Source organism: Thamnophis elegans, chromosome 1 (assembly GCF_009769535.1).
Source record: "Thamnophis elegans isolate rThaEle1 chromosome 1, rThaEle1.pri, whole genome shotgun sequence".
Lineage (NCBI taxonomy): Eukaryota > Metazoa > Chordata > Lepidosauria > Squamata > Colubridae > Thamnophis > Thamnophis elegans.
This window is the reverse complement of record NC_045541.1, coordinates 99762742-99784992: the sequence shown is the minus strand read 5'-3', so window position 1 is coordinate 99784992 and position 22251 is coordinate 99762742. Positions and strand designations below refer to the sequence as shown.

Here is a 22251-nt window from a genome sequence, read left to right as displayed (position 1 = left end):
TATCATTATGTCTGCTGCCCAGCAATCAATGCACTGCTATCCTAATTATTTAATGACTTTAAAATTCATATTATTAATGAATTTAATTCATATGTTGACTATTAATGCTACCTATATTGTTGGGGAGCATTCAAATAAATAAATTCAAATACATACTTCATTTTAGGAACACTCAATGAAATGTAGCCCTTTAACCTAAAGTAACTGTACCCTCCTAAAGATCTGGCAGGGCCACTTGAAGAGTCTTCCCTAATATGTACAAATATGTTCAAATATAGGAGACAGCTTTGCTGTGAGTATTGCATATATGAGAGGACCCTTGAATTAGAGCAGCTCAAGTATAAAATGTTATGGAACATTCAGACCATAAAAGATATGTACCCAAACTAATATCACAAAAATTAGTACTTTCATATAAAATCATATGGTTATTAACTGCCTGTGAACCATGACTTTGGTACATATCTAAGAAATAGCCTTTATAATTATCAGTATCAGTAGGAGAGTTAACTGTATTATTTATAGCTAATAATTATTTATTATTAGGTTCTGCTAATTTGAATAATGTAGACTCTACAAAACAACTGTCTTTTGCGAGAAATTGATTATTATTTTTTACTTCACATATTACAAATAGGTACTTTGTATAATAGTAATCCTAGCATTTATTCAACTTTATATTTTGGGTTAGTAATATACCAACCTTGTCCCAAGAGCTCCTTATTCATCTGTCCAGATCGACCTTTTTCTTTCTTACCAAACAGGCGGCCAATTGAGGATTTGATCCCCTTCTTTTTAGGAGCTTTGTGGAGGGAATCTTGACTGCTATTACTGCTACTGGGATTGCTTACTTGTCCATCTTGAGAGCCTGTGGAACTGTAGGACAGAAATTGTTAAGCCAATTCTAAAGTATTCATTACCCATGCCTACTCTGCTCCAGGATCATTCAGCTAGTAAGTAATAAATACAAATATATTTAAATGACACAGTCATTTAATGGTTTGAGTGCAAAGGAAGTATAAATGAAGACCATATGTTTTTAATTAATTTAATTAATTTTAAAGTAAATTGATTTGATGTTTATTAAAAACAAAATAGGATTTTTAAAAGAAAATTTCCACATAAATTTGAAAGCAATCGGTTATAACATCGCCTGAATGTCTACCATTTTTAACATTTTAAAAATCTAAAAGAAATATATAAATAGAGAATCCATTGATATAAATAACTATAATTACTACTGTGGATTCTTCCAGTTAATTGTATTTTAAATAGTTATGGAAAATTATGATATATTTTGCTATTCCTCTGCAGTTTGCTACTGTCATTATTAAAACATTTTTAGACTGTTTTGGTGCTAACAAAGACCCCTAATTAATTTATAATATAATCAAACCCAATCTATTTACTAAACTGCTATTAAGTAGAATTATGTTAACACAAAAAACCCCAGCGAAGCTGCAAAGTGTCAACTTCAATATGTGAATCAAGCAAAACTGAAAATTAGATGGAATAAGACTACTAGCAAAGCAAGACTACTATAACCACTTTCAGATGTAATTTCCATAGTCAAAAAACTTCCAGATATGATTCTACAATTATCCTCTTCTGTTTTTGAACTGGTAAAGCCATCAAAATGGGAAGTTAACACAAAAGGATGCAATGCTGCAATTATTCGTTCCCAAAGCTGCTTAAATTTAAATGTTTTATTAAGAATCAATTTAGATCAGTGGTGGGTTCTGGATCCCGTTGCAACTGGTACGGTGCAGTGGGGCTGGGCGTCCACCACATGCATGCACGTACTTACCAAGCAGCTGTACTTACAGCTGCTGGGCGGAGCGTCACGCAGCAGCCGTACGCTCTGTGTGCGTGCGCGGAATCCCCGATCAGCTCAAATACAGGTAAGGAGGGAGGGCCCTCAGGAGCACCGTACCAGAATAGTACCTGGTGCTCCAGCAGGTCATATCCCACCACTAATTTAGATCTTACGATTAATTTTAAATAAACAGAAACGCTCCAAGTCAGCGCTCAATTGAACGGGAGTTCCCCCCTACTACTGTGCTTAGCATTAGTTTGATATCTGAAAGTCATGGAAATTATGAAATTTGCCACAAATAAAAAAACACATGTTTTCTATCTTATCAAAGAATGTGAGAACAAAGTATTATGTTAATACAGAAAAGGGAAGAGCAGTGATACTGGGAGCGAGAGGGTACAATGCCTCAAAAAATATCTCGCGTATTCTAGAAGACAAACTGCCAACAGAAGTAAAAGCTTGCACAAATGGGCAAAAGAGATTTTTAAAAAAGACCAGTGATAAAGAGAACATTTAGAATACAGGCAGCAATGTAAACTGGTCGTTGGAGGCCAAAGAAACAAATGATATAATCATACAAAGTTGTTTCTGATACAGATCTCTATCTTTATTCAAAACACTTACTTTCGAACATCTCTTATATCTTCCTGGCTCATTGTATGCAAAGCTCCTTTATAAGATTTATCCAAATGCAGTGATCGAGGTGAAGATGGTGGTGAGGTCTCACATTTTATTGTAGCCTTGTCGTCTCTAATTTCTTCTCTAGAAACTGGAGACTAAGAAAGAATGCAACTTAAGTATGTCTTGTATCTTAAATTAAGATGTGAAAACAGACCAGTAGCAAATTTTAACCATTACAAATTTCTTTGCTTCAGAAGTTGCTCTTTCCATAGGTGATTAGATAAATTATCTGACTCAACAAAGCTATACAAATAAGACGTGTTTATATTTTTTTTATCATAAGTAGGCATGATAATGTACAAGGAACAATCTATCTTGCAATTGAACTATATAAATTTGAAATTGCTTTTGGAAGAGCTGAAGTGACTTACTGAAATTAATAGGTAGAATTCAAAAGAGTGTTTTACCACATTTCTTTTTCTTAAAACTTTCCATAAAACAGAAATTTAGAGATTTGAAGTAAGACCTTTTTAAGGAAATAATGTTGAAATGTTTATACTGATTTTTTCCCAGTCACCATTGAGTGCATCACTATTACATTTATTTTTAATCTTTCAGGAATTCAAGTGATCTGAAGGTTTCTGAAGCTAAAAAACAAGATATTTTCAACGGAGTATACAATAAGAAGGGATACAAAATTAGATACCATGTTTCTACAGCCAGCCCAAAGAAATCAGAAAAAGAAGAGTTAAAGTGAAATATACTATAACTCTGATGGCAAACTTATGGCACATGTGTCAGAGTTGGCATGACGAGCCTTCTCTGTGGAAATGTGCATCGTCGCCCCAGCTCAGCCAGCTGGTTGTTGGGTTTGCAAAGCGCGCAGGCGCATTGGCCAGCTGGTCATCGGGCTTCCGGTGCTCTGGTGCACACTTTCCAGTTTGGGCACTCTGTGCTAAAGAGGTTTGCCACCACTGTACTATAATCTGAAATGCAGACTTTCAACTACCCAATCATTCTCTAGATTGAATTCAAACATAGCTATATGTAAAGGTCAAAGTGATTCCATTTCATTTTAGTAATACTTACTAAAATCTGATTTGGTTTCAGATTTGGTTTTGATTCAGAGGTTAGATAACATGATGCTGCCATTGCTCTTTTAAAGGAATCTAAAGCAGAGAAATGGAATGTACGAAAATCCTTACTCTACAGTTAAGGTTTCAGCCTACACAGTGCCTTTTAAATTATTTTGTTCTCTGAAGAGCATATAAGTACACTATCCAGTTTCTCTCTCTGCTTTTGAATGAAGAAAAGCTTAGTGGAATGTATGTATCTGGAGAATAAGCAAACAGCAAAGATGGACATATAGAAATAATTCACATAATATTCCTACAGTGGTCATATTGATCAAGGTATTTCACACATACACACACTGCATGTAAACAATTGTATAATACTAGATTCAACATAAGTCTGCTGTTGAAGGTTTACCTTTCTATGGTGTTTCCTTAAATCACTAGGCTGACAGATGCATGCAAAGAAGAGAAAGTAAAATAAAGCAAATTGGTAGATAATTGTAATTTAAAAAGAATTAGCATAACATACTACCATTACCATTATTCTACCATTAAAGTGAAGTAAAATATGTACTTAGTTTTTTGATTAAATCTTTATAATAACCATAAAATGCCCGAGTCCTAAAAAGCATGCCTATAATTTGTAGGGTTTTTTTTCCGTTACCGACTAGTATAAATATAATCAATCTTGGTAATCTTCATAAATAATGGAAAGAATTCTTTAACTGGAGGACAAGTATATTTTTATCATAAAAACACTTAGATCCTTAATAACTAAACATTTCAATGAAAAGACATTTTTATAAGTATGAGGATTCTTGGGGATCTTGTAAGAATAAAAACTGAAGCAAAGATACTGTTGTAGTTCATATATACAGAAACCAAGAAAAGTTATGAGTTCGCTTACAAGACAATCAATAGCTATAAAGTTTCCATTAAATCAAGCTTAACTCTTGGTAACTTCATAGAAACCTTTATGTAACTTTCTTCAAATAGAAGGGGAAGTGGTTCCTATTGCTTCCCGAGATAACAATCTAATGTATTTTCCTGTTATTCTGGAGGCCTTCCATATAAGCACAGGTAGACCTCCAGTTATAACAGTTTATTTAGTGAACATTCAAAATTACAGCACTGAAAAAAGTGACTTATCACCGTTTTTCACACTTACAACCTTTGATGCATCCCCATGGTCATGCAATCAAAATTCAGATGCTTGGCAACTGACTCATATTTATGACTGCTGTAGGCCCCAGGTTCATCTGATTTACCTTTTGAGATCTTTTAAAAAGCAAAGTCAACTGGGTATGCCAAATTCACTTAACTGTGTTAGTAACTTAAAATGGCAGTGATTCCCTCAAAAACTGTGGCCAGAAAAATTGTAAAATTGGGCAAAACTAACTTAACAACTGTTTCGCTTACCAACTGAATTCTTAGGCTTAATTGTGGTGGTTAAATCGAGGGTTGTTTATACTAACTAGGTTCAACCTAACTTAGATTCCATGCCCTGTCAAGAGGGAAAAAGAATTTAGGACAAATTGCATTTTACAAAACACAGCTAAATCTGTAATTCAAAACTTGATGAGGCCATTCAAGTTGCTAAATTCCATCACTCCCTACCTGTAGAACTCAATTCTTAAAAGATTTAATTAAAAAAAAACCCAACCCAAATACATTGTAGAAAAACTGCTAGTAATGTCGAAGAAAATAAATTACATTTCATTAGATATAATTTGCTACCAGTTCTAAACATAAGCTAAATCTTAGGTTAAAGTCCTATCAATATTTCATAATGAAAAAATATTTGCCTTTCATAATCAAGACACAAAGGCAGTTCAGATGGCCATAACTTATAAACTGATATGTCTCTCTCTCTGAGTATGTACAATCAGGTTTTAATTTAAGCACATAATTTCTTTGCTCTTTTTCATAAAATATGATTAAAGAAGTGCTTCAAAACTACTTTCTTGTAACATAGGAAATCATGGCTAGGGGTTTGCTGTTTTTTATTTATCGCTACGGGAACCCAAGGAGTTCCATTCATAAACAGTGCCATAATCACCATGTAAAATGGGGAAAATACTAGAGATGTATTTTCTTACAGGGGGGAGGAAAGAGAAAAGATGAAACAGGTAATACTTACTAATGTCATAATTCCTAGTCTGTCCACTTCTCGAGCAGGACTGTGTGGCATTCTTCGAGGAGTAGAAATCCCACTACCTGGTGGAGAGGAGCCAGAAAGGTTTCCACTAGGAAAGGGATGCGGGATAGAGTTCATTGATCGAAATCGACCAGGATTGTCTAAACTTCCACTATCAACACGACTTTCTATCTCCTCTGCTCTTTGCTCAGTGTTTTCCTTTTCTTCTTGGATCAATCTAAAGAATTAAGAAATGATGCAATTCATTTAACCAAAGCAACACTGCAACCAGCAAGTACAACAGTTGGCATATATAGAAATGTATCTATATCCCAATGGCAAATTTGGGAAAGGACACAAATTTAAACTCGAGACAAAACAAAAGTAAATAACAATAATCTACATGCTGAATTTGTTTATCAATATCTGTTATATTACTTTAAGTAATACTTTCATGTAATATGAAATTATTGAATTACAGGATTAATCTTAGGATCTATGTAGAATTGCTTGGCATAGTTGTAGGAATAGAAACATAAATTTCAAATAAAGACCACTGAAATTATTCCATTCTGTACAAACTCTAGTCCATTGGAGTTAGACAGCCAATACATTTAAATAAATAAATAAATACATTTATCAATTAATATCAAAAATAATTTATAATTAAATTGACTTAGTAAAAATACACCTTAGCAACTACTTTTCTTAAAGATTCACTGACAATTAGAATTAGTTGGGATAAATAAGTTGTAGTATCTCTTTATATATGCTATATTACAAATCATAATGAAACCTAACCAACTAATATCCCATTTCTTAATAACACATCACTTTTAAAAAAAGGCTTATTCAGATTCAGATTCTTACAATAAGACCAGTTAGGATTACTCAAACCCCAACCTTATTTTGGGGGAAATGAAAAACATGTTAAAAACTTTTATAATTCTATCCAACAGAAAATAAGTTTCTTTGCCGAGATCATTGCCTTGAGCTTCCTGTTTTTTTCAGTATGCTAGGTATAATGAATTGGTAAGCAAAAACACACAAAAAAAATTACTGATAGCTAAAACTCATCTCATCAATTTCAACCCATACAATATTAATTTAGTTTGTATATTTCTAATAAAATTCATGGTGTGGGCTGGGTTACCTGAGCCCGCCCCCCCCCCCCCCAAAATTATATCTGCCCACCCCATCAAATCTGGCAAAGAGGGCACACTGTAGTTATGTCTTATCAGTGAATTACATTTGGCAAGTCCCAGGAGACAAGCCTTCTTTCACACAGCAACTCTCTTCTGGAATCCCCCTCCCCTCAATAGAATGGGGTTTAATATTTTTAGTTGCACCTACAGGTCAAACCAATGAAGAGAAGCTAGACTTCTACTTTTATGTGAATAAAAGGCCATTAGTAAACTTTAAATGTAACACTGAAAAACAATGACAAAAATAAATCCTGTACCTAATTTCTTTATTGATGGCATCCAATTGTTCCTGAAGCATCATGGCTAAGGTCTGGGCATCTGCCTGACCACTAGGTGATAAGAGATCAACTGAGCTGAATATAGTTTCTCTGTCCTCTTCGCCATCTGAGATATCAGCATCACTCTCAAAAGCTTGCGCAACATTTGCCAGCACACTTGCTTGTTGTGCACGTTCCCAATCTTGCTCATTAAGAGTCTGAACCTGTTTAATATATATGATTACAGCTGTAATATTAAGTATCTCTTCCATTAAAAAAAAAAAAAAAGATCGTATAACTTCACTTACATGCTGCAGAAATCAATCACAACAGCAGTATTTAGAATGCAGTAAAAGCAAAACAAACATTATTAGATTATACTTATTGGACATACTTTATGATCAAAACCCAAGAAATTAAATATATAATTTCAACATTACAAAATAACAATAAATAAGACTTATTTAAAAACTTCTGTATATGTCGTAAATCTATACAGACTAATAGCAAAGGATTCTAGAGTATCTTTCTTTAACTGAAAATAAATCATATACCAGTGGAAACTGTCCTTTGATTCCCGTTTGGTTAATCCTGCTAAGAAACACCTAGTGTATCAACTATTGCCCCAATCCTGTTTTTTTTTTCCTTTATCAGGCAGAATTCATAAGACAACACAAGCTTTAGTTTATAACCAGGCTATAAAGAAAGGAACCAAGTAGAATTAGATGATTTACTCAATAAACTACACATACAACTTGGTCTTAATAAACCAGGATCCATTAGAATCCCAGTTTATGTGAACACATCATACAGGCTGGATCCAGATTTCCCTAATCAAATTTCACTTAAGAGCAACAGAAATGGGGGATAATTTTAGTAATTCTTCCAATTCTATGAGACTTAAAAATAGCCTGGTCTTTCAAAACAATGTGGGAGGTGCTGTGGAGGGAATGGGGAATTTGCAAGTACCAACCCTTTTCTATCATCTAGCAGGAGCAAGGCTGGGTCTGACTCTATTCCACAAAGGGAAATAGTTTTAACTTGTGAAATAGTAAGTCTAGATCCATTCTCTATGTAAATACTTTTTGATGCACTGGTGAAGCTGTTGGACTAGTACCTGGGAGATCAGATTCAATTCTACCCACAGTCATGGAAGCTCACTGGATGATTTTGGGCCAATCACTATATGTCTCAGCCCAACCTATCATACCAGGCTGTTCTTGTGGAATAACAGTAGGAGAGAGTGCTATGTAAGCTGCCTTGAGCTCCTGGAGAAAAAGCAGGATATAAATGAAAGAAACAAAATAGCAGATAGAGGAGAACCATCGTAAACTAAAATATCTCTGTTTCTAGTTTCCCAGTAAGCAATGCTGAAATCAACTGTCTTATCTGTTTAATGCTACATACAAAGTGCCAATTCAAGTATTTAAAACCAGCTGCCCAACTCTGGGGGCTGGGTACAGGAAACATTCCACATAAATCTTACTTCTGTAGGTGGACTGAATGAAGATTAATTTTGCATACTTAGTACAATGCATTCTAAGTAATGAATAGCCTTATTTAGTTCATGAATCAATGTATGAATATAAACATATACATGCATTGAACTCTGCACAACTGTCCTTTTGCTAAGGTTATATTTTGCAATTCATATTCCTATCTGCCTCCTGCATCAAGACTTGCTTATAACAGCTGCTTCAAATGCAGGTATTTAAATACAGAACCTGAAATACATAGTTCTCAATCATGTAGCAAAACAAGCTACATGGAATGTTGCTTACTTTAAAATAAAGATATTTCAGGGTAAACACCCTTCCCCAATATAAAACAATAAACGCAACAGCCCAAGCCATCTATGCATAATGGTATTAGCAGTTTTAGACCAGATAAAAAGCAGGCAAATCTTTGAAGACTTATATAGCAATAGCAATAGCACTTATATATCGCTCCATAGTGCTTTTATAGCTCTCTCTAAGTGGTTTACAGAGTCAGCATATTGCCCCCAACAATCTGGGTCCTCATTTAACCACCTCGGAAGGATGGAAGGCTGAGTCAACCTTGAGCCAGTGAGATTTGAACTGCCGCACTGTAGCTAACAGTCAGCTGAAATAGCCTGCAGTACTGCACTCTAACCACTATGCCACTTCGGCTCAATAAACTGAACCAGTTTAGTCTAATGGTTAATGCAATAGACTAGGAGCAGGGAAACCTAGTCCTGCTTCAGGCAAAGAAACCAAATGAGTGATTCTGAGCCAGTCTCTTAGCCCTAGGAAGACAACAAAGGCAAATTACTTTTGAAAACATTACCTGGAAAACTGCATAGATTTCTTCATGTAGTTGATAGGGGACAAGAGTGACTTGAAGTTAAATTAATAAATAAGTATATTTAAAATGGTACACTAGCTTAAACTATTTTCAAAATTAATTGCTTAAATTCCAACTTACCCTTGAAGGCTCATCTCGCAGAGCTGCTAAGCGTCCTTTCTGTGGACGTCTTAGAACTGAGGTGCTGTAGGAATCTGTCTGATTGTCTGCTATAACTGAAGGTGCCAGTGGATATCTAAAATCTGGTACGCTACCTAAATGTGGCCCTCTGAAATGAAAACAGATGCATTAATAATTACTGTCCTAAAGTTAGTCGTTGACAGTGAAATGAATTAATTTAGCACATCTTGAATGCAGAACTATTTTCACTAATAATTATACCTATGATGAAGGGCAGGGGGTCTGATCCTCAATTGGTCATTTTCAGTCCTTATAGTTTCAATATTTACTACCAACTGATCCTGTAGAAAAAAAAAGATTATTCATATAACTTAATGTTATAGGTGCATACTTTTTTAAACATGTCTAAATATTTTAGATAATTCTAAAATTTAAATTTGAATGCCTTTTGAATTAAAATTAAAATATATTGTGTTATCACCCAAGTACTCTTCATTCTTTCATTATTGCTAGTATAACTATGAATAATTTACTGGTTCATCAAACAGGTTTTGAAAAAAGAATAGAGAAGCAAATCAGTTAAGATCCATAATCAGCTACAGTTTTGATATTTTTTTAAAAAAAAACCTTACAATTACAATTCACATTTTGTACATAATTTTAATGGACTATTATGTTTGGGCTACTATATTCTTATATTATAATATAATATAATTATATTATTTGCCGGTCAATGTCGGCTGGTGACCCCCCCCGGGGGAGGGCCTTCTCTGTAGCTGCTCCGGCCCTCTGGAACGATCTCCCCGTCAAGATCCGGACCCTTACTACCCCTTCCGGCCTTCCGTAAAGCAACCAAGACCTGGCTGTTCCGGCAGGCCTGGGGCTGTTGAATTATCCAGCCCCATTCTAAGTTATGAATGTTGTTGCAATTTGAAATTGTTGTTTTATTTTTATATCCCCCCCTCCCTTTTTATTGTAAGCCGCCCTGAGTCTTCCGAGAGTGGGCGGCATACATAACTAATAAATAAATAATTATCCTTGGCACGAAAAGATTAAAACTATAGAAAGTGAAATATTATTGCTAGTGCAAAAATGACTGCAACAAAAAGGCATAATATATTAAACTTCACAAGTGTCTCATTTTTATTTTTGTTTTCATTACAACTTAAGACAACATTTTTATTTTCATTTTTACCTTTTCATTTTGAAGCTCCTCCACTTGTTTCTTGGTACTTTCAATTTCACGGAGAAGGGAATTCTGGTATTAAATTCAATGCAAAAGATCGTTAATACAAAGAGCTGTTAAGATTTGAGTCTGTATATTTTTTAAAAAATACTTTTTTTCTATTTTACTTTTATGATCACAAAATACTTAATTCTGCTATTTGTTTTAGCTGATATACATATTCTTTGCACCCTTTCTGCTAAACAAGGTCCTATGCTTTTTACTAATTTAAAAATGATATAGATTATTATTTATTTCTTGATCCCCGGGTCCTAAGTTTCAGGATAGGAAGATGCACAACAGTTAATTCAGTGCATTGTGTAAGTAGATATAATTGCTTTTTGTTGCCAATGAGAAAGGAGAGATTGTAGCACTAGATTGTCATCACTTTTATTTATTAACAGCTGGGAATAGATAGATGCATGGATGGATATAGACAGAACTTTATATGTTTATAGTTTTTACAAAAGTTTTATCAATTTATCAAATATCCACTGCACTTGAAGCAATATTCATTCATATTTAAAATTACTTTATCTTCCAGAGCTGCCATTCTTTCTTTAAGGTGAAGCTGAAGTCTCTCATTAGATTCAGATAAAAGTTTATCAACTGTATCAGATAAACGTTTATTATGTTCTTCATTCATCTTCTCTCTTTGTCGAGCCTAAATAAGAGGAATAGAAGGAAAGGACAGTAAAAAATAAATAACAAGAATAAGAACCATTATCTTTTGCATACTTAATGTATAAACCTGTCTCAACTCTGGATTTTTATTATTCTCTACTAGGATTTTTCTTTGTTTTTCCAAACATGATACCTAGCAAATTTTATATCATTACCATCTAAGTTAACTCTTTTGAAAATCCACATGAAATAACAGATTATTGGAAATAATAGGCATTTGTTCAACTATTGTGTGATTTTAATATTAATATTTAATTACAGGCAGTTGATTCTGTTCCTACTTAACCCTTTAGTGCTACCTAATTTGTTTTCTACTGGTATTTCATATATACTCCTAGACAAGTTTTACCCGCCTTATTTTAACTTCATGTAGATAAGTAAATTATGCTTTCCTCTGCCAACCTGAAATTCATCATTGATTTTTTTATGTCAGAGAAAAGAGAGACAATCTCATCATTGTAATGACATACCCTTAGTAGTTCTTGATTTTTCTCTTCTAGCTGTGTTTCCATTTGTCTCAATCGTTCTTCAATGTTTCCGTGTCTTTCTTCAGCCTGCCATTTTAAATAATACTGGTAATTAAAATCTAAGAATTCATCAGAAGAAAAATATTAGCAAACAAGCATATCATGCTGTATGAGACTGCTATTTTTGTTCACACACTGCAAGATGTTCAAGATATATTATTGCCAAGGCTGGCAAAACACAGTGGATGAATTCATGCATCAAATGAGCAATTTATTCTCTCACCCCATAACATCTTGCTATGATGATTGAAGCAACAGGAAGTCTTGACAAAAGAGATACCTTTGCATTATGCATCTCAGAAAAAAAATCTATTATCTTCCTCACATTCATTTTAATGTGTGAAGTTTTTTAAAAAAAAAAACAACAACAAGCAGTAGCAAGCAGAAATAAGGACTTAAGTCCTTTGTGTAAATTCTACCTTCCTAGACTGGGAAGTATATTCGAACAGATTAACATCTTTAGTTGAAGAATTCCGAGAAGGTAAACAGTCAAGCTATAAAAATAAGGAATAAAATAGTAGCAAGAAAAAAAAGGAAATGAAGTGACATCAAGAATTTACTTTTAAATATTGGGTACAAAATTGCTGGAGTACTTAATTTATCCTACTAAGAACTGGAAAAAGTTTCTAAAACAGTATTCAAATCAGGCACAAAAGGGTATTTCAACATCTTCAAAGCAATTAAAAACAATGAACTGCTATACAAAGGGTTAGAAAGCAAGAAACATAGAGACTAGATCAGTCAATTTGAATTATCTGGTTAAAAATGAAATGCAAGAAACCCCAAATGATCAAGAATCAACTGTTTCTTCTAAATATATGTATCATAAAACTCAACCTACCTTAGTAAGTGCAGCTACTCTCTGAGCCAATTCAGCTTCTACTTCTGGCAGAGTTTCAGCTTTTCTCAGAGTTTGCTGCAATTTTTGTTCAGCCAGTTCCAATCGTTCTTGTAACTGCCTATTCTTGTCTTCACTCTAGAAGCAAAAATAAAGGTCCTTATAGCAACAGCTGCAGACATTATTCTATGTGACATTTCGATAGTTTCTCCATTAGCAAAAAAAGTGAGCAAATTGATGTATGAGATCATACAGTCCTGTTTAATCACTGAAATTATATACAACACAACATTCAAAAGCACATTTATAGATGACCATTACAAAATGTACATTATTTTATTAAAAATTATGTTTAAAAACCCTTCATTTTGTCTACCCTAATTGAATACTGGGATTCAATTTTATTGGGTAAAACTGAACTTTTGCAAAAGTGCTATGGATGCCACTGCAAAATATTTAAATTCCTTTCATGAACATGAAAGTGCTATTATGGAAAGCATAGTCGGTAACAAAACATTTTTGTACTAAATGCAGACTTAGGCAAAAAGAGACATAAAAACTTGAGTACAAGACAAATCCTAACTAAAAATATCACACAGATTTCATAATAAAAAGACAAACACTAAATTGAATGCACTCACTGCATATAAATCCTAACCTTTGTAATTATCTTCTATGTTATCCAGCTCTGATTTTGCTCCCCATGAGGGTGCTTTATCTCCTTTATCCCAAAACCATCTAAGATTGTGACAGCAACTAATGGCAAGCAACCACTTTTTTTTCCTTTTTCAAGCTTAAAAGGCCTGCTAATTCCATTTTGAAAACACCAAGAATAGCCATTCCTTGAAGATCTCCTCAAAACTACCGAAGAAGAGGCATTTTTGTTGAAGGAAAAATATAAAACATGGAAAGGATGAAACCTTCTTATAACTACAAAACCTTTAAAAATTGGTAACAAATATGCATAAATTTTATCCAAATCAAATTAGCTTGAATTATTAGAAAGCTCCCCTGCCCACGATCCAGAACTTTTAGTATTAATTTATGGAAAGCTCAAAGCGTTATTTAAAAAATAAGTTTACCTGTCGATGCAATGAATCTTTGTTAGCAATTTCATTTTCAAGTTTATCATTAAGATCATGCACAGATGTAGCTTCACGTTGTGCAGCGAGGTAGCGTTTTTCAAGAGTTGTAATTCTTTCTTCCATATCTTCCTTCTGAGCCATTGCCTAAATTAAGATTGTCAGAAAATTACAGAAATATATTCTCCCTCCATTGTGTGTTTAACAGGTTGTTTTAAAAAAATTAATAGCTTTTATTATAGAAACCCAAGAGAATATCCAAAGAACCATTGGGGGGGGGGTCAATTTGTAAGAACTGCAGCTTTCTTTAATCTTACATATCTTAAAGAGACTGCAAACTGCTAATGATACTCAAAACGTTCACCATTAAAAGTGCAAACATTCCAAATATATAATTTACTTTTGATATTTGAGGGGAAAAAATGAAAATAATTGCATTTAGAAATAGAAATAAGCTATTTAAAGAAAACCTCCAGAAATTCCATGCAGGGACTTTTTTAGCCCCAAAATATTATTTTAAACTTTGCATATGTACCAAGTACCAGTGACGTGCAGTCAGGGGAAGCACAGCCTCACCACTGTCAATCATGAAAAGGAAAAAAATGTAAACGGGAAAAGATGAGTGCTGAGGTTAGGCTAGCTAGTTGCTGCCACACCATGAATGACTGCCTGTTTTAAAAAGCCTCTTAAAAAGCGCCCTCTACTACGAGGCAGGAGAACTGCATACTTCATCTAGTCTGACTTTTTAGGCACTTGAGCAGAGTTAAGCGAGGATTAAAAGCCTAAAAAATCCCGATGTAGTTGAGGCACGCAGTTCTCCTGCCTCATAGTAGAGGGCACATTTTTAGAGGCTTCAACTTTGTCATTCTGTTTAAAGCTGCAGCGTCACGCTCACTCTTCCTCCTCTCTTTCTCAGTTTCTGATGTCCCCACCCCCACCCCACACTCCCTCTTTTCCTTCAAATTTCCTTTTTTTCTTTTTTCTTTAATAAATGCAATGCTCAGGCATTCTCTCATCTCCTCCAACACCCCACTGACTAAAGAGCTTTCTTTCGCCCGCCTGAGCTCGCGGCAGCCCACCTGAGCTCTGCCAGGAGCACAGGCGGGCAAAAGAAAGTGCTTTAGTCAGTGGGGTGTCGGGGGAGAGTTGTGCCTCTCCAGCCATAAACCTCACCGCACGTCACTGCCAAGTACCAACATTCTTATTCTGCTTAAGAGGAAGCATAATAGGTCATTTTTTTTTAGAATCCTTCAATAATTAACATTATTGAGCTGGCCAATTTTAGAAGACATAATAATACCACTAGATATGAATATGCTGAATTAGTATTGTTCTGTGGGATCATCATACTGATTCACATGGCATGTAGATCGAGAACAATAGAGTTTTTAATAAAAACAACAACTATAAAAGCAATTGTTCTCAGGTTGGTAACTTATTGATATAGTTGATGGAAATATCCTAAACCTAGTGCTTACATCAGATTATAAGACATGCTTTAACTCATGGGGAGAACAAGTACACAGAATAGTGAATTAATTAATTTAAATCATATTAAAGTCCTATTCTTACCTCTCGTACATCTCTTTGCAATTTTGTGTTCATTTCTTCAGATTTGATTAGATCTTTTCTAGCTGTATCAAGATCTTCTTCCAGTTCTGCTACTCTGTTAGAAAGGGCAGTGATTCTCTCTTTCATTTGCGACTGTTCTTTAGTTTGCTTTTCTATGATATCTTGAAGTTCAATTACTTTAGCAAGATCTTCATCATGAGTCAAAGAGCCATTGGAAGATCTCTATTTAGAAGAAGAAAAAGCCACTGCTAATTAAAAAAAAACTTTTAACACCCTGAAAGCATAAACATGTGCAATATAATTTTTTCATACTGAACCAGAGGTCCCCAACCTTTCCAGCTTGGTGGCCTGGCGTGAGGGGGAGGGGGGGATAGTTCCGTGCAAGTGATAGAGCTCCATCTTGCCACTTGCAGCTCCACTTGCACGAGCAGCAGGTGCTTGTGTAGCTCCACTCGCACAAGTGGAGCTGCACACACTCATACGCATTCACATGCACAGCTCCATTCATGCAAGCGGCGGTCACTTATGAAGGTCCACTTGTGTGAGTGGAGTGTGTGCCCAAGTGCCTGCCACTCACGTGATCAGAGTTGCCTGCACTAGTGCCCGCTGCTTGCACAAGTGGAGCTGCATGCGCATGCATGCTCACATGCCACTCGTGTGGCCTAGTTCTGAACTGGCCTGAGCCACAGCCCAGGGGTTGGGGATCTCTGTACTAAACCAGTGATTCCAATGGGAACAAAAGAATTCGTATTACTTTTCAGGATTTTTTTTCCACTGTGTTGTTCTGGTTCTCACTCAGAAATTTAAGAACCAACCCAAAACATTTTTTTGCCTGAAAATGATATTGCTCTTATTACTTGAACATTATCTATCAAAGAATGGTATTGTATACTGGATCAAATGATCAAGAAAATAACACATTAAAATAGCTTACTTGCTCTTTTTTTTATTGGAATGATTTGGAGAATTAAGTTAATTGCTGCATCATAAACAGATTTTATCCTCTCAAAAAAGTTGAGTAAAAAGGCTAAGGAAAAGATTCTTTTATCATACCTTCCCATTAGTGCTAGGTATGTTTTCCTGATCATGATTAATATCAGGCATTCCATCAGCTTGTGTTCTTTTTTGATTGTTTTGTTCTTTCAAAATCATTAACTGGAATAAAAGAATAAAATACTATATTAATTGACATTCTATATTTCGAATAGAAAAAGGAACATTTAACCAATATTAATTATTTGCAGTGATAATATTCACAAAATATATTCATGAATGGATAACAATGATAGATATATTAATGACCTTGATTTTAAAGAATTATGATCAATTCCTATAAACTTTTCAGAAAATATTTATCAAGCAACAAGCCTGCCTTTAAAACATGATACAAAAAAAACCTAACAATAACTCAGCCATTTTCATATGCTTAATTAGTAAACAAGATTGATCAATTGATTTTTAAGGTAAGCTAAAACATTTCAAGTATCTGCTAGTGAAAACTCAATTCTTGGTGAAAAAAGATTCCATAAAAAATTAATAGCTACACAGTTATGAACCTGGAAAAATGATTTTTAGAATTCTGAAAAAGTTCAAGAAAGTAGTAGTGGGAGCTTGCAGATTTTGTAAAATGGAGAAAATAATTGGTAGTCCATAAGCTGCAAACAGGAAAGTATCAGGGCATGCCATTCCAGTCTGGTCACCTAGATTCTAGAAGGACCTGCTGAAAGTATCTTCTTTTTGCAAGCTACATGAACAACACAGAAAGCCCAATCTGTGGAATATCCTCCTTATATTAGTTCTAACTGTATTGTTATTGCAATGTTAATTCCATAAACAAGTGAAATCTTTTTTATTTCACTGTGACTTTGCTCACCTGACTGAGTATATTTACTATGGAATTTGATTTTCCAGCAAGGTATTAATTTTACCCATTAAATCTCTCTCACACTCTTCCCAAAGACCCCCAGTTTTGGTCCCACCCATTTCAAACTACATTATGATATCACTAGCCAAATTTCTCAAGGTCAAAGAAATTGCCAAACAGCCCCTGGTTACAAGTAACCTTTCGCTTCCCTTGATAGGTCTTATGCAAACCTGACAAGTTTTTTTTATCCATTTGTAGTTTACTGGAAATAACTTACCTCTTTGTGTGTAGTACCTAGTTCTTCCTCCAACAAGCTGCATCGTTCAAGTGCTACTCGTAATCTTTCCCTTACCTAGGAGATTAAAGTTAAGATATAAACACCAAACAATTCTGCTAGCATTAGATGCCGAACTATTCAGTAACTATCAAGAATAAACTGATAACAGTAATGTTGGTGAGTAGGGATAAATTTGAAAAGCAACGCAAATTATCAATACATTTTTTGTGACTGGAGCCATCAAGTGATTAAGCAAACCTAATAATAAGCCATTATGCATTTTCTATTACTTTTGATGGCAATATGTTTCTGCAGCAGAAAGGCACAATGAGGTAGATTATATGGTACCCTTTTAGACTAGTCATCTGGCCAATAATTATGAAAATGATTATGAGGTATTATGAAAGCCGTAATCCATCCATGGAGAGCAGAAATTTCAATTAAAGCCAATGCTGCTATATTAGTTGTGATTTATGTCATGTACCAGAACTGAGGCAACATTAATAATCATTTTTGCCTGAATAGAAATGGAAGGGCAACATTTAATTTTGCTTCATTCATTTTATGATTTAGACCAACTTACAACACCCATTTTGAATTTTGGTCTGTATACAAACATAAGCAATAGATGTTTAGTCTATATCTCCATTTAAAAATAAAATAAAATACCAGACTGCTCTTAAATGAAAAAAATGAAAGAATTAATTTTTACACTAATAAAATAATAGTTACAGTATGTTTTTAACATATATATTGGGAGTTACTGTACACCGCCTAGAGTTTTCTTGGAGCAAGGCAGCCTTAATGAATCCCATAAAATAAATAAATATTTTCATGAAGAAAAAAACATCGGTAATCTTCTACCTTTTCATCAAGGGCTTTGTGATGTTCAAATAAAGACTTTAGTGCTTTGAGAACTTCAACTTCACTAGAAACACCAGCTGGAGATTGAGCTTGTCTTTTTACTACGGTCATTCTTAAAGACCTTTCATGCCGGGAGACAAGGCATTCCAAATGTTCTAGTAGTAACTGAAAATCGAATGCAATTACATGAGAAAAAAGCAGTATATATTGAACTGAAGAAAATAATATTCAAACGTATTTCACTATCAATGAGACACAACTATCACTTTGTTTCTGCTTCTCTGTAAAGCTATGCAAGTTACATTCAGTTATTATATATTAATCATTTTTGAAGCTGAACATAACTTACAGAAAAAATGCACTTTCATAATATACACAATGTTCTATTCATTATTCAAAACTATCTAAGCTTTCAAATTTTATTCTATTTTTTAAAAAGCAAGTATCATCCTATCCAGTCCTTAATTCTTATTGATGTTTAAAGGCAAAAAAGTACATAAAAATGCTCATCTAACACTGAACCTCAGCAATGCAAAGAAAATAATAATATGTTTATGTTTATCTTCTTGATCAATGTAATGGAAAACATGATAATGTTGAATGCTTCTACTTTAGTTGCTGAAGTTATCCAGGTAATCCATGACTTATGACTGGTCCCTTAGCAACTGTTCAAAGTTCTGACAGACCCCAAAGGCATTTATGAAATGGTTTTGAAGTTCTGATGTCCACACAATATGTGATTACATTTTGGGTTCTCAGCAACTGCCCTGTTTTTATGGTCATTTGCAATGTTATTGCCAATTTCTGACAAAACCTACCCCATAGCAACTTAATGATTGCGGCGTCTGCTTAATGACTGTGGCAGTTGCTTAAAGATCACAAAAAAAGTTATAAAATTGGGTTTGGTCATATGGCGACCCACTTTATGACCATCACAACTTATGACCGAAGTTGTGGGTGCCCTTCATGGATGTAAGCCAGGGGCTACCTGTAAATTACCTTAAACTAGGAAGGAAAATCACATTAAAATACGCAATAACAATATAAGTATAATAATATAAACATTATTTGGTTTTATATACTTATAAAGTATCAATAACATCTACATAATTTTTTAATATTCTACAGAGCATATAAATACAGCAGACATTTCTCCATATCAGAAACTTTACTTGTAACAAAAGAACTTTGTTGCATCACTTTAAAGTGAGTGATATTTGAGGAGGAGGAATTTAAAGGTTAAATTACTACAAAACTAACTTACAAAAACGCATTGAAACTCTGTTAGGGAAACTTATAATCATGTACACGTCTACATTCTCATTGTTTTAAACTGAAGTAGCTTGTTCACCTACATTCTTTTTAAAAATGGGCCATTTCAAAAGAAGGAAACAGTGACATTTAAATATTGGTTATAAAATCTGACTATATATACACCATCTTGAACACTTTTCTTTCAAAAATATATCTCTAACTCTAATTCCTTTAGATAAAAAATTGTTCTGAAAAGATTTATCACCAAATTTTGTGCTTGACAGATTTCAGGTTTCACAAGAGTATCAGGCAGTGCATGTAAAACATGGATTGCTAATCTCTGCTTTGAATGATTTTGCATTCATTAAATAGTGATCCACCCAATGAAGTATAAATTAATGACAGCCAGTTGAGTTTACCTTTCTCATATATGTATTGTGTAACAAAAGTCTGGATTAATAGGTTAGGATAATGACTGCAAGGATCAACTTTGAGTCTCTTAAAAAAACCTCAGTTAAAGGATCGCCGAGAGACTATGTTAATAATCTGCAGTTAGATAGTTTTGGTGTATGAAAAGTATATTTAATAACAAGGGAACAAATTATCCTACAGAAATATTATGCAAGATAAAATACACAGTCTTGATACATGAAATGTTTTTCTTACTAGGTGGAAGTTACCGAAATTAAAGCAGAAATAAAACTAATAATTTTATTCACTTATGAAAAAAAACTACATGTAAGGTTCCATTTCAATATAAATTCCTAGCACAAAATACGAACAAATGATACCAGAAGATCAACTGACTCTTGTATTGTTTCTTTCTGCTTTCAGTTCTGCAATTTCCTCTTCCCTTTCAAGGAGTTGCTCTCTGCATATGTTAAGCTCTTTAGTAAGTGCTGCAAACTCCTGAAAAATATAAGCAAATAATTATAAACATTTACAGCAATGTGCATTATATACAGCAATATATTATAGATAACTGACTGAAGTTATACTAAAATAAAATACTATGCAGGATATCTTAATATCACTTCTAGCAATCATGATTATTCTTTATAGAGCAGTATTCAACCCTAGCCATTCTATTTCATCCAAGCTTTCTATTTCTAATATTTGAATGAAAATCACCAGGGAATCCCCTAGTTGAAAGTAAGTAAGGTAGACACTTCTGATAAATGTCAAGAAAACAGCATAGTTTTGTTTATGTTATTACCTGGAGACCATCTCAACTCAAGGGCAGGTTTATATTTTTAAAGAATAAAGAATAGTAATGCTAATATTATTATTCTAAATATGTAAACTGAATTCTATTATATGATGTTGGATCATTCTGGCATACACAAATATTACAACTTTGAATTTTATTACATCTTCGAACGTAATTACTTGTTCTATCTACTGTACAAGACTCAGCTCGTTTTCTGTTTTAAAACAGGGTATGATTTCTGAACAAATTGTGCCAGAAATTACAAAGTTAGTAAATAGAAATTACACATCTTCTCACACAAATTGAAGAGGAAACAGGAACTGTATGTCAATGAGAAAATTTTCCCATAAAAAAATCAGATACAACCGTTCATTGGATCACACTCATCCAATGAATGGTTGAAGCCAAGATAAAATAAATTTGATGATAAATGAACTCAGGCAGAACAATCCATTTGTGAAATAGTTAGCAAAACTAAACTTGATATCTCTTATAGGAGATTCTCCCCAAAATATTGCATGCTTTTAGCCTGCTACCTTTTTGATATTAACTAAATCATTAGTTACTACTTTCGCTGTGTAGAACTACAGAGTGGTTTATGACTAAGTCCAGCTTTATGGCTTAAAATGGGTAAAACATTTAGAATAAAAACAGCTTCAGAGAAACAAGCCTCTTATCTAGTTTTCTACAATATTTGAGTAAAATTAATTTATTAATTACTTTTGAAAGTAATCTATCTGACTCAATGAATTCTAGTTTTGCATAAATAGAAGTTTAAACTGCCACCACCTAAACAAGAAATAACATTAACTAAAACATACCGGTAATTCATATGACTGTCACAATATCCAGTAAGATGCAACAGTATTGCATAACATACAATTTTTCTTCTACCCAAAATGCATATTCAATTTATCCAAACAGCCATAATCCTCATGATGACAAAAATAACAATCTATTTTCATTCTTAAGCAAAGGTGTCTATAAACTTCACATTTATTATTATGTAATTTTAGTTCCATGGTTGTCATCAGAGTACTGTAACATACATGCAAGTCTATTTACATATTTTCAGTTTAAACTGAGATGTTTAACTTTGAAGTACTGTAACTGCAGATTTTTTCTGCGAAATATAATAGCTATGCTTATACAAATAAAGAGATCTGTAAATACAAGTATTTCCTAATAAAATATATTTATGATGTAAGATAATATTCTTCTAAATATTTGCTTAGAATGTATAGAATGAACTTAGGCAAGTATATTAAAATGTAATTACAGAGCTAATTTTAGCAAA

The 22251-nt window shown here is 33.7% G+C and overlaps 1 protein-coding gene across 3 annotated transcripts in view; it reads right to left on the bottom strand.

The window, feature by feature from the left end:
- The window catches only part of PPFIA1 (PTPRF interacting protein alpha 1), a 65781-nt gene that overhangs the window by 24620 nt on the left and 18910 nt on the right, over positions 1 to 22251 (bottom strand). For 2 of the 3 annotated variants that reach the window (XM_032225436.1, XM_032225444.1), the window contains exons 3-18: positions 20552 to 20653; positions 18491 to 18655; positions 17627 to 17701; positions 16539 to 16640; positions 15486 to 15707; positions 13914 to 14060; positions 12835 to 12969; positions 11937 to 12020; positions 11315 to 11446; positions 10753 to 10815; positions 9819 to 9898; positions 9558 to 9705; positions 7113 to 7336; positions 5654 to 5888; positions 2441 to 2592; positions 704 to 876 (exon numbers count right to left, since the gene is read on the bottom strand). In XM_032225436.1, coding sequence (XP_032081327.1) covers positions 704 to 876; positions 2441 to 2592; positions 5654 to 5888; positions 7113 to 7336; positions 9558 to 9705; positions 9819 to 9898; positions 10753 to 10815; positions 11315 to 11446; positions 11937 to 12020; positions 12835 to 12969; positions 13914 to 14060; positions 15486 to 15707; positions 16539 to 16640; positions 17627 to 17701; positions 18491 to 18655; positions 20552 to 20653 — 2239 coding nt within the window. Of the gene's footprint in view, positions 1 to 703; positions 877 to 2440; positions 2593 to 5653; positions 5889 to 7112; positions 7337 to 9557; positions 9706 to 9818; positions 9899 to 10752; positions 10816 to 11314; positions 11447 to 11936; positions 12021 to 12834; positions 12970 to 13913; positions 14061 to 15485; positions 15708 to 16538; positions 16641 to 17626; positions 17702 to 18490; positions 18656 to 20535; positions 20654 to 22251 lie in introns of those variants that run through there. The other variant, XM_032225453.1, reaches the window with a different exon arrangement.